The following is a 13,024-nucleotide window of genomic DNA, read 5'->3' as shown; positions in this document are numbered from 1 at the left end:
TCCATGCACAAGAGGACACAGCCCTGAAGGCCGCTGGGGCACCAGGCCCGCCCACTGCCTGCTCTTCCTAGCCAGGCGCTGCCCACCTGAAGGTGAAGGTCAGGGTGCGACTCCAGGGGACGAGGCAGAAGGCAGACTGCACTTGTAATGCAGCCTCCACAGAGCCTCCCCGCCGAGCCTGCTCCCAGGCGCCCCCCCCCGGGCACTGCGGGCCCCGCAGGGAGACGAGCCCACGAGGCCAGAAGCTGGTCGGACAAAGCCCCGGGCAGATTGGCAAGGACCCCGTCCCCGCGCATCACAGGGCAGCCCTGCTGGCCATACCTTCCCTCCCCTCACACCAGCCCCTGGGGTCCTGAGGATGGGGCCACAGACTCCCACAGGCTCCAGCGAGTCCCCAGCCCCGCTTGACGTTGGATGCGCCTGACCGCTGAGGCCAGAGTCGGAAAAATCCACCTCGGCCAGAAACTGGGAAGCGTTCCCTCGACGCAAGGCCTGGGCAGGCCAGCTCCTGGGGGCACTGCAGTCGCCCACCTGCATGACAGTTGAAACACTGCTTTCAACGTTCCTCTTTTTTGTTTTCATTTTATTTTTAAACAATCACACAGTAAAGCTGACTGGTTTGGGTGTGCAGTCTTCAGCATTCGAACCCAAACAGAGGATCCACAACTGCTGCTCTCCTAGCCAGAGCCTCCCACCCTGGTCCCCGGAACACCACGTGACGTCCCGAGCTGGACTCTGCCACCCACGCCTTCTTCCTTGCTGCCAGGAGGTAGCCCTGCGTGGACACACCAGCGTGTCCACTCACCTGCCGAAGGACACCTGAGTGGTCTCCAGTTTGGGGCAATTCTGAGTCAGGCTGCTAAAGGCCCCCGGGTAGGTTTTTGTGTGAGCGCAAGTTCCCGGTGCTCTAGGTGGACACCCAGGAGCGGAACTGCTGGGTCCACGGTAGGCGGATGCCTCATTTCCTCAAACGTTCTCGGGGTGACTGTCCCACCGGCGTTCCCTGCCCCGCTCCACGCCCTCGCCCGCACCTCGCGCGGCAGCAGCTGTGCTCTGACTTCGTGCTTCTCCACCTGCTCGTGGTGTGGAGCCCCGCAGGTCTCACCTGCCTTCCTGGTGTCTGTCCTCTGCGGCAATCTGCCCAAGTCCTTTCCCACTGGTGACCGGATCTCCTCACTGATGAGCTGTGAGAGCTCTCCGCACGTTCAGGGGCCTGGTCCTTCTGTGGATGTGTAATCAGTCTGCCAGTTCCCTCTCCTTTCTCTTAACAGGCTCCTTCTCAGAGCAGAAGTCCTACATTCTGACGAAGCCCAGTTTACTGACTCTTCTCCATCAGCAGACGGCACCTGCGTCACACCGAGCGCTCTCCACCTGATAACTGAGCCAGGAAGACCCCCTCCTGTCTTCTTCTAAAAGTTTTGTTTTATATTTAGATACAGAGTCCACGTGGAGTTAATTTTGGCAGGTTTAGGTCAAGACCCCCTTTTTTGAGGGGGTGGCACACAGCTGGCGGTTTTCCAACAGCATTAGTATGCGACTACCCCTTCCCACAGCACTAGCGGACGAGACGCCCCCTTTCTTCCTGGGATTTCTTCTGCATCTTGCAGACACCAGAGGCCCCGTTTGTGTGGGTCCACTTCCGGACCCTCGACTCAGCCACACCGAACTATGCACCTGTTCCTTCACCGACACCACTCCGCCTTGATTACCGCAGCTTCAGACTGAGTCTCAAACCTGGGCTGTGGGGTTCTTCCAACTTGACTGTTCTTTTTTCAAAATCAGTGAAGCTACTCCAGTGACCTTCCCTGTCCATGGAAATTGTAGAATCAGCTTGTTTATACCTACCAAAAAAATTTGCTGGGACTTTGACTGAAATTGCACTAAGTGAACAGACTGATTTGGGGGGACTTACACTTCCATCGTGTTGAGTCTTCCAATCCAGGAACACAGCGATTCCCCATTTACGCTGGCCATCTCTGCCTTTGTTCATCAGCGTTCTGTGATTTCCAGCGTAGAGATCCTGTGTGTGTTTCCTTAAGTTTATACCTAAGCATTTCATTGTTTCTGCAGCTACTGTAAATGACGTAACTGTGTCAGCTCCAGGTTCCAACTGAACACTGCCAGTACACAAACTATGACCGATTTGTGTCTGTTGACCATGCTAAATTTATTCATTCAACTTTTTGCTAGAGTCCTTGGGCTTTTCCACGTAGATGGTCACACTGCATGTGAACAGAGACAGTTTCATTTTTTGTTCTGGGATTTGAATGCCTTTTACTCCCTTTTCTTGCCTCCTGCGTTCTGCGGGTGTGTTTTGGTACTCTGTGCTTTCCAGGGAACCGGTGCCTTTAATCTAACCTGCGGGACTTATGCGTGCAAAGGTTTCTTCGTGGTGTTTTCTCATTTTCCTCTCAGTACCTACTGGGTTTGTAGCGGCCCCTCCTTTCATTCCTTACACTGATAATCCCCGTCTTCTCTCTTCTGATTTTGTTTTCCTAAAGGTTTCTCAATTTCACCCACGCTTCAAGCCAGCCTCTGCCTCACTGACCCCTCTGTTGTTTCCAGGGATCAACCCCAGTGACCTCTGCTCACGTTAATCTCCTTCTGCTCAATTTGTGTTTACTCTGCTTTTCTTTTTTCTGGTTTCTTAATATGGAAGTTTGGAGTGATTTGAGATCTTTCCTCCTCTTCTAAAATAAACCTTTAATGCTATACTTTGCTTTAGCTGCATCCCAAATTCAGAGAAGTTGCATTTTCGTTTCTGCTCCGTGTAAAACAGTTCCTAATTTCCCTGAGACTCCCTCTCAGACCCACGGACTACTGAGAAGTGCGTTTCCTTCCAAACGTCTGGAGCTTTTCCTGTTGTTAGTTTCTAATGTAATCAGGGGAGGTAGCTTGCTGTGGATTCTTTAAAGTTTGCCAAGGGCTGTTTTGTGAGCCAGGCTCTGATGTGTTTTGGTGAATGATCCCCGTGCCCTTGAAAAGAACGTGCTTTCTGCCGCAGAGGGTGGCACGATGGGGGAACGTCGGCTCAGGCCGGCGGGCTCCGCGCTCCTGCCGAGGGGCGTGCCGCTGCCCCCTGCCCGGCTGCGCCGGCCACCCTGCGCGGACGCTCTGCGCCTGAGCGCTCACGCCCGAGCCCGACACTTCCGAGGAGCGCAGCCTCCTTCTCCGCCCCCAGGCGTGCTCCCCCCGAGGCCCACCTTGTCTGGGGCTAACACGGCCGCTTCGGCTTTCCTCCGGTTTCGTCCTTTCACTTTCACCCTGACCGCGTCGCTGCGTCTGAAGCGAGTCTCCTGCACACACTGTGCAGCAGGCTCGTTTAGGATCTCTCCTCCTACAACCTCCGTCCCGCCATCGGCAAGTTCACATCACTGACGCTCACTGCAACGACCGGCCCTTCGGACTGAAGTGTCCCTTTATTCACCAGCCGCGCCCTTTGTTTTCATTCCTCGTGCTTCCTCTTTCCTGACTTCTTTTGCGTTGTTTTTCAGTATTTCCTTTTAACCCACCTGTTATGATTTTGACTGTATCATTTGCGCAGCTTTTTCAGAGGTTGCTGAGAGGATTACGAACACGTCCTGATCTCCTCATGCTGCGCTGGGAACCAGTGAGTGCCCTCTGCAACTGGAACTGCAGAAAGCCGCCACCCCGCTCCAGCGGGCTGTCCGCCCTCGCCCCGACGGGCTCTCTGCCCCCCCAGCCCCTGTGCTACCACACACACACAAACCCCTCTTCAGACGCGAGAGGAGCTCTGCTCCCCGAGCAAACCCGCCGTAAAGACCCAGGAAGGGAGCGGGGTCTGCGTGTCTCCCGTCGCTGCTGCTCGCCCCTTGTCCTGATGTCTTGTGTCCCGCCTAATATCACTCCCATCACTGGAAAAGCTCAATGCAGCAGGTCTGCTGTGAGAAGTGCATGCCTCGTCTTCCTTCACCTGAGAAGTGCTTCCACGTCGCCGTCACTCCTGAAGGACGTCTGCAGAGCGCTCCCGGGCGGCCGCTCCCCACCCCAGCCCCTCAGAGGCGCGGCGCAGCTCCCCAGGAGGCCGCTGCCCTGCCACGTCCCCCCCGCCGCCGGCCCGGATGCCAAGGCCCCTTCTCGGCAGTCTGCCCATGATGTGCCTGCGTGTGGACAGGCCAGGTTTCGAAGCTTCTTGAATCCGTAGGTTTGTGTGTTTGCCAGATTAGGTAAGTTTACAGCCATTATTTCTTCCAACGTGCTTCTGCACAGCCCTCTCCGCCTTCTTTTTCAATTGCAACGTTTCCCTTTGGTGTTCGTCCTTCAGGCACCAGCAGAGCGGAGGAGGGCCTCGGACCCCGGCGGCCGGGTGGCCCCGGGGTGGCGTGTGCCCTCACAGCCTCCCTTTGCTCTTCAGCTAACGTTGCTGAGTCTCCACTTATCGACCTCAGATGACCCCTAGGAAGGCACTATGCGCACATCGACTCACACACAACAGACTGCAAACGAGAAGGATGGACAAGTCCCAGTTCCCCAGATCTCCACGTCCCACGTACCAGGGTCAGCATCCAGACCAGTGTCTGCCTGACGTCAAACTCCATGCTCTTCCAAGCAGCCTCTTTGCAAACACACCGGCACCTGAAGGTTACGTGGGAGTGGAGCCCACCAGCCCTTCCCCACTGCCAGCCCCACAGGCCCCCATGATGCCTGGCCAGGCGGACAGTGGGCGAGGGTCTTGAGCACACCACATGGGGTTCTGCAGCGCTGCCCGCACCCTCTTCCAGCCTACGCAGCCAGGTCTGCTCATGGGGCCACCGTCCCACACTCATGTTCTCCTGCCCAAGCTCACCTTGAGCCTGCACTCAGCACTGCCCACCCTCCCTGGACCAGGCCTGGCTGTGACTAGCTGGGGACACACGTGACTCCTGAGCATGCCATCAGCCGCCCTCACTGGGTAAGGAGTGGAGAGCTGGCTGCCTCTGCACTTGCTCCTGCATGACCAAGCCCGTAGCTGTGACCTGTCGGGGCCACATAGAGGAGGACCCAGCAGGGCTGAGAGCTGCAGGGTGGTGAGGACCCTCTGCTGCAGTGCTCAGTGGGCTCTCAGTGAGAGGGGCTCAGCTTCTCTGGGTGCAAGCTGGGTCTGCTGCAAACAGTGGGCAGCGCGAACACAGGACGGCAGCTCAGACCGGTGGTCACCAGCAGAGACCAGCTGCCCACACGTGAACTCTGGAGAGGGGACGTCTGTGACTCCTCCTCGGCCACATCCACCCCGGGCTGAGCCCCGGCCTCCTGCCATCTTTGGTGTCTTCTGTCTGAGACAGCAGCAAACCCATGCCATGCGGTGGCTCCCCGACCCACACAGCATTAACAGCTGCTGCAGAGCCTGGAGGCCCCTCAGGGATGCCCGCTCACTGAGGACGTGGATGTGCAGGCCCGTGGGAGGTCACCAAGGGGGCGTCCCAACCCCACGCAGCAGCCAGCGGGGAAGGCAGCAGAAGCTCCAAGGGCGCGAGGTCACCTGGCAGACGAGGAGCTGCGACAGGGACGCACTTCCAGCTGCGCATGCTCCGCTGTCTCAGAAAACCCAGCTGTCTCGGCTGCTGCAAGTCCCCTGCCCCACAACACAGCCTGTCGGCCCCTGTTGGCTCCTGGCACCTATGCCCCAGGGGTCCCACGCCATCAGCTGGGCTCTGCTTCCCATTTCCCTGCTGGGCCCCGGGCCTGTGGGGACTGTGGGGGCAGCCCTGGTGAGAACCCCACTGAGCAAGGCCCCGCGCCGCTGGGGGACCCCCAGTGGGCGGGATCTGAGGAGCCCCCTGGGGCCAGGCCGCCCCAGGCAGTGCCTCACGTGTTGCACACGGCCATCGTCTGGCACGCCTCTCCCGTGCAGAATTCTGAGATGGTGCTGTACTGGAGGTTGACGTGGTGGAAGAACGTCGTGGCTGGAAGGCAGAGAGAAAGGCCAGGTATGAAAACCACATGGTGGCATCATCTGCGTACCCAGTGCCCTGCAGACCAGGAGGCCCAGCGCCTCTTTCCTCGGACCCTGGGGGCTGGTGCTGATCACAGACCAGAGACAAAATCCCCGCTGTGGCACTGCCCTTGGGAGCTGGAGGCCAGCTGCTGCCATGCTGGCGGGCACGGGCCTAGACGGGGTGCCCGTGGCTGTGGAGACTGAGTAGCCCCCGAGGGGCAGGGCAGAAGACACCCCAGCCCAGTCCCGTGAACCCCCACCCCTGCTCACAGGCACTGGGGGACCAGGGATGCCCACCTCGACATCCACGAGAGAGGGCAGCTATGCCGGCTCACGGCCACCGACTACCGCCCTCTGGAGGAGAGACAGGTCCTCACCCTCCACGTGTCGTCCTGAGAGCCCTGAGCCCGCCCAGCGGGTAGGGGTGAGATCCACCTCCCACTTCAGGCCTCAACCCTCCTTCAGCTATAGCACTGCCGGCGTCGCAGCCACACTCCCGTCACACAGTCTCTCCTTGGCACTGGCGGCCCATCCCCCAGGGCAGCCAGGACCTGAACTGAGTCCCTGCATCTGTGGGGACCCCCGGTGCCTTTTAGGGCTGGCCACGTCATGCCGACTGGTGTGAGTGGGCGGGGGAGGCAATGAGCACCAGCCCCGGGGAGTCCCTGGGGAGACAGAGGCCGGCTGTCCTCACTGCCACCCCCTGCAGCCGCCCCACGCACTGTTGCTGGCCAGCCACTCGTTGAGGTCGATCTCCCGGGGCAGCACCACCAGCTCCTTGAACCCGAAGTCGGTGATCCTGGACTTGGTGTACTCTGGCTCCAGGTACACCTTCTTCTCCTCGGCGGCGGGCTTCTTCCCGTTGGGCTTGGCTTTAGACTTCCTGCGGAGAGAAGGGGCACAGGGTCACTGCGAATGCAGGCACGGGAGCTGCGGGCTGGGACCTGGGAGATGAGGAGTGCCAGGGGGATGGCCGGGGGTCCCGCGGCCGTGGGAGGAAGCTGCCTGACCTGAACCCTCTCCGGCAGTAAGGGGCCTGAACGTGGAACCCGGGGCCGGCAGGGAGCTCTGGGCAGCGGAAGGGTGGGGTGCTGGCCACACTGGCCGGCATGGCCCTGTGATCATCTTGGCCCCCACCTGGGGCCAGGACTCGGGGCTGGCATCACTCACCCAGGCCCCGAACCTCTGAGCAGAATCCCCCAGGGGCATCCTTCCGCACAGTTGGCCCGACAGCCCACCCCTGCCAAGAACCTGCTGTAGGCTGATGCCCCAGGGATCCCCATCCCAGGCCTCCGTCGTCAGTGGGTTGGTGGCCTGCCCTGCTCACCTGGGCTCTGTCCCAGGTACACGTGCGGGTTGCAGGTGGGCACAGAGGGGGCACAAGCAGACGTTACAGAGATTTGATGAAATGGCCACTTCTCACTAAAATTTTTTCTTGGTTAAGAAAATCGTTCTTTTCCATCAAAAATGCTGTTACATAACAGAATGGACTCGTTAAGGCTATTCTTACAGGCGTGAATACATGTTTCTGAAATGTCTTTGTTTGCCTTCAAGCATAGTCAATGTCAGCAGCTAAACCCCACAAACCAAAGCTCTCTGGTGCCGAGGGGGGCTCATCCCCTTCTCAGGGGGGCGACCGCGGCCCCAGAACCAGCCTGTCACCAGCTGCCCCCAAGGCCAGAGCCGGGGCTGCGGTGTGTGCGGCCCAGGCAGGCCAGTGAGATGGCCCGGGCCCTAAGGAGGAGAACCGCCCAATGGAGAGCAGCCCAGAGCCCGTCTGGGACGCCAGCCCAGGCGGGCCAGGTCTGACACAAATCACCGTGTCTGTCACACGCTGGAGATGACCTGGGCACGGGAGCGACGTGCCTGGAGCAGCGCAGCCCCAAGGGCCCAGGCCCCAGCGCCACGGCCCAGTGCCCAGGGGCAGGAGTGGGGCTCCTGCCAGCCTCCCCCCCGTTGGGGACCACTGAGGAGCAAAGCTGTGGTCACCCCGCACCTGCAGGGACCCACAACATTCTCAGGTCCAGGACTGAGCTCTCGGCCGAGGGGGGGCCTGAAAAGCTAAAGGAAAAAGTGCCTAACGGCACGGAGGCCCTCCCGGTTCTCTTCCTTGATGCCTGAACTCTTCAACGGCAGACATCGGGACGTGCAGAAAACAAGCTGCACGTCAGCCCTGTCAGGAGCCTTACTGAGCAGAAAAGGCCACTTCAGAGGTGCCTCCTTCCACTGGACAGAGAGCGACCAAGGGCAGGCGCGCTGCCCGGTGAGGGCCCCGGGGGGCGAGGGGGCGCGGGCTGGGCCCCTGTGGCTCGCAGCCCGAGGTCCTCGGCCCCTGCGCGAGCAGAGGCACACCTGCCCGCTCCTGCTTGTCGTGCCCACGGCCGCCCAGGTGCACGCACAGCCGGGTCTCGCGCACGGACGGCGTCCTCCGCCCTGAGGACTCTGCAGGCCCCTCTCCAAGTCAGCCTGGGAAGCCGGGGGGTGCCACGTAGTGACGAAAGCTCTGCGGCTCCTGACCTGCCCTTTTCTCCTGTTTTGAAAAGTTGCTAGTGGTTTATTTAAGAGAAACAGGAAGGAAAAAATGCTCCCTGAAAGCCAGGGAAATGCTTCCCTTCAGCTTCTCACAGCTGATCTTCACCTTAAAAGGCAACATGTGCTTGGCCTCTGGGTGCAGCGCCCAGAGCGGCCAGTGCCAGGCAGGGGCTATGGCGTCCTGGGGCCGGGCCTGGGCGGGCGGAGGCTGGAGCGCCGGGGTGGACTCCAGACACACACACACACGCACACACGGACACGGACACTTCAGGGGTCCCCACAGCTGAGCGGGGCTGCTCCCAGGAAACGAGTGAGGACGTGAGCCCTTGGGGGCCAGGCAGCCTTCCCCAGGGTGCACAACGGGGGACCCAGGGTGCATTAGGGTGCCCAGGGCTCCCCTAGGAATGGGTGGTGGGCACTGAGTCCCGCCCCTGCCCTTTTCCTAACCCTGAGTCTGTGCTGCTGAGTCATGAGCCACCATCAGAAAGCCTGCACTAGCCTGGAAGGTCCCCGTGTCTAGAGCCCGAGGCACAAGGAATCAGCCTGCAGGATGAACTCCAACCCCGAGCCAATCTCTGCTCTGGTCACCTCAAGTGTCTATCCGCCAGGCAGCTTCTCGGCTGTGAGCCCCGCCCAGGCTCCCTCACCTGCACCCTAAGAATGCACCTGCCCGTGCCTTGCCCCTGTGCACACCGGGCCTGGCGATGGCCACTGTGGGGCCAGTCGCTCATGCTGAGCCTCGGTGTCCAGGTTGGGAGGGCTCCATGATCACACAGGCAGGGAAAGAGCAAGTGGGGGCCTGGGCTGTGCAGCCGCTGCCCACCCGCCTCCCCGCTCTGCCACTCAGGAGCCTGTCGCTCGGTGACTCAGGGACACACACCAGTGTCGGCCGCCGGTGGCCTTCACATGAGCAACCCAGGGCACGGCAGCATCGTGGAGCCCCTACAGAGACCTGCGTGGGGGCGCTCACTGCCTTGCTAAGGGCATAGTGTCCTTGTGCCAGCAGGCCCACTTCTGGGGGCCTGGAGCCCCTAGGCTGAGGATGTGCTCCGTCTCTGGTTCTGAGGGACCGTGTGGTCAGAAGGCCTCAGCCTCCCCATTCTTCTCGCCCCTGCAGTCGGTCCTGCCCTCCGACAACCAGTGGTGCGTGCCAGGCCCCCAGCCCAGCTTCCCCACGCTGGCCCCACTGGCCTGGGCCCCTGGACCTTGGTGCAACTGGGGAAAACCCTTCTGTCAGGCCAGCTGGCCGGGCCTCTCTGGACCCTGGTCATTGACTCTTCCTTCACAGCCCACCAGGTATTTGGTAGACGGTGGGCACTGGCCAGAAGCGGGTGGGACTGAGGGATGAGCTGACTGGGGTTTGTCTGGGGACGGGCAGGGCCCTGGGCCGGGAAGAGCCTGTGCAGGAGCCCAGCCACACCCGAGCACCTCTGACCCCGCGCCTGCCCCTCCCACGGCCGGCCGGCTCCTCGTCGAGATGCCTGGCCCCATGGGCACCTCTGTGCCTCTGAGCAGCAGCCAATCTGAGACTTCAGGAGATTCCCGGTGGCCTCTGAAGGGAAGAGGCTGTTGCATGACACTGCGCCCACAGGTACTGGGCTCCAACACAGGCCCTGGCTAGCCCAGGCCCACGGGCACCCTCTCCAGCTGGGGTCCCTCAGGTCCAGCAAAAGGGAAGGCCATTCCCTGGCATGGAGGGACTGTGGGCTGACTGGGCTGTGAGCAGGACAGGTCTCACTGACGGGACCAGAGGGTGGACGCCAGGCCCCAGCCCCCCACGGGGCCCACCATGGCCAGGCCCACAGAGGACCCTGGGTGGCCTGAACTGCCACGTCTAACTGGGGGCTCTGAGGTGGGTCCCAAGTGGCCAACACCGAGTGTTTGGCGAGGCAGGCTCAGCAGGAAACACCGTCCAGTGGTCTCCTCGGTGGATGCCCACCCAGCCTCACCTATCCCCCACCCCTCCCTTGACGCCTTTACCGCAGCGGGGTGGGGTTCCCACGCCCCAGGCACGGATCCAGCTGGGTCTCTCTGCCAACATGTTTGGTCTGGGACATTCCTGTCTCCAAGACCCCATCCAGCACCTTCTACCCAGTGTCACGGGGAAGGCCCTGTACCACTCCACGTGACATCAGCACAGACGCACGTGCACGCACTTGCACACACGCACACGTGTGTGTGCCATCCTGCCAAATGAGCCAACCTGAGTGGGGAGGAGGACGCTGACTGACAGGCTGCGGGGCTGCGGAGCTGCATCAGCTCCAGGCCGAGTCCAGCCCAAGGAACAGAGACCGCTCCTGCCCGTACCAGGCAGGAGAGCAGGGCGCCCTGAGCGCCTGACGCTGATGCCAGGAGCTCAGCTCACCTCTGTCAAAACACAGCTCAGCTTGGGGGGAGGATACAGCTCAAGTGATAGAATGTGTGCTTAGCATGCATGAGGTCCTGGGTGCCAAGTCCCAGTACCTCCTCTAAAAAAAAAATCAATAAACCTAGTTATCTCCCCCCGCCAAAATAAAAAAAAATCAATAATATATAAATAAAATATTTTTAAAAAAAAGAAAAAACACAACTCAGCTGGCTCTGCCCGCAGCCCCCAGGGCGGCCACCCCCACAGCGGCTAAGAGGATGCCCTGGCTAGCACCAAGAGGAGCCATGAGCAGCTTCTGGGTTTTAAAAACAGGATGAATCTTCAAGGCCTCATTAGTGCTGGGCGAGGGGCTGGGGGTCCCTAGGCACAGAGCCATGGGGGCGGCTGGCGAGGTGACACTGGGTCGGGTGTGAGAAGCGGGGCAGAGGGCGGCTCCTTCCCTCCTCCGCTCCAGCCTGCAGCTGCCCGCGGTGCTCCTGGGAGGCTGGCACAAGTGCCAGGATGGAGGAGGTTCTCACCAGGAGGGATGCTGGGCAGCCGTGGGAGGGGCACCTGTGAGAAGTCAAGGGCAGCATGGAGACCCTGACAGAGGGTGAGCAAGGAAGGGGGTCAGAGATAAAAGTCAGGTGCTGGGCAGGCCCCAGAGGAAGCCCCCCGGGACACACGGCGGTGCTGTGGGAGGCCTGAGCAAGGAGGAGCCCACGGAGAGGGACGCCCACCTGCCCAAGCCCCTGCCACACGTCTCCCTCCAGGCGAACTCAGCCCCTGGGCCCAGCCTGAGAGACCAGCTCTGGACGCCATGCCAGGCAAAGCAAGGGCATCTGGGCCATCTGCCCAGGACCCACCTGTTCGCCAGTCGGGTGGCTCGGCCTAGTCATCGCCGATTGGGCTGAGCAGCCCGCACCCCAGGCACAGGCGTGCCCACCGCCAGGGCCAGCCACCAAGGCAGCCTAGGCACAGCGGGCCCCCAAGGCTCCTCAAACATCTCTCCCCGCGGGGCTGGGGAAAGCCCCGAGTCCCGGTGCAGCAGGGCTGGGTGGGGGCCGAACACTGCACGCTGTCACTGGGAGACCCCACCCCTGGACCATGTTCTCACTGGTCTTCATCAGTCCTGGCGACTAGCCCCTTCCTGGAGCAGAGACTTGGAGGCCGAGGGTGGGGAAGACCCCTGGGCACTGCAGGGAAAGCACAGGGCTGCTTCCTCCCTGGTTTAACAGCCTGGTGGTCAACACCCCAAACAAAGCAGTTTCACAAGCCCTGTGTCCCCAGCAACGTAAGAGACTGGCTGAGAGGGGAGTAGGCAAGGCAGAGTGAGGGCTGCGGACACCCCGGACCGCCGCCACGCACGCTGGGCACCACGGGGCACCGCTCCAGCCAGAGCTGCAGCCACAACGGGCCACTGGGCTCAGCATGGGTCCTACTCTGATGACTCTGCCTGTGAGATGAGATGCTCTCCTCCTAACACCTGCCTGAACCTCCACGTCCACCATGAAGCCTTTCTGGACCCCCCGTGGGATGACTGGGCTGCCCCCTCCTGGGGAGCCCAGCTGGGACATCTGCAATCATGCTGGCCTCGGGGGGTCCTGCCCTCTGTCTTCTGCGGGGCCCTCCCACCATGCACGAGCGCACAGGGACCCCCCCTGCAGCCCTGGCACGCTGTCGGGGACACCACTGTTCCTGTCCTGAACCAACAACCTGGAGGACAGTGAGGCCAGCAGCCCCTGTTTCCAAGCCCCACTCCTGACATCACAGAAGGAGAGCGCTGGGGCCTCCACCTGTGACTCCCCAGGAGCCCCAAGTGGCAGGAGAATGTGCTGGTGGGAGAGGAGGGTGAAACCAAAGGTACCCAGAGACACAGCTCGGAGAGCCCACCACTGTCTCCCCCGAGGCCCACCAGCTGTCACACTTGGCCCTCACCTCAGACACTCACCAAGAAGCCCGCTCAGCTTGGTGACAATCAGAGAATCAGAAAAGTAAGACGGGCTTTCACTTTAAAATTAAGACTCACCCAAATTACAGGCAAATACAACATTCCCGTCCTGAAGGAAACCTGATTTCAGCCTATGCTGTGACACCCCATGTGTGAGGACCCCAGCGCTCCTGACACCCCAGTGAGCATGTCCAGGGCCCCGTCCCTCATGGTGGGGCCAAGCTGTGCCCCCGCCCCCAGGAGTCCCGCAGCACAAGAC

General features: G+C 61.1%; 1 protein-coding gene across 3 annotated transcripts in view; it reads right to left on the bottom strand.

Moving 5' to 3' along the window:
- Positions 1–13,024, bottom strand: part of MOB2 (MOB kinase activator 2) — a 52,886-nt gene that overhangs the window by 2,845 nt on the left and 37,017 nt on the right. For 2 of the 3 annotated variants that reach the window (XM_072970554.1, XM_072970553.1), the window contains exons 2-3: positions 6,658–6,818; positions 5,810–5,903 (exon numbers count right to left, since the gene is read on the bottom strand). In XM_072970554.1, the coding sequence (XP_072826655.1) occupies positions 5,810–5,903; positions 6,658–6,818 (255 nt within the window). Of the gene's footprint in view, positions 1–321; positions 532–5,809; positions 5,904–6,657; positions 6,819–13,024 lie in introns of all 3 variants that reach the window. The other variant, XM_072970555.1, reaches the window with a different exon arrangement.

Source organism: Vicugna pacos, chromosome 10, assembly GCF_048564905.1.
Source record: "Vicugna pacos chromosome 10, VicPac4, whole genome shotgun sequence".
Classification (NCBI taxonomy): Eukaryota; Metazoa; Chordata; class Mammalia; order Artiodactyla; family Camelidae; genus Vicugna; species Vicugna pacos.
This window is presented reverse-complemented; position numbering and strand designations above follow the sequence as displayed.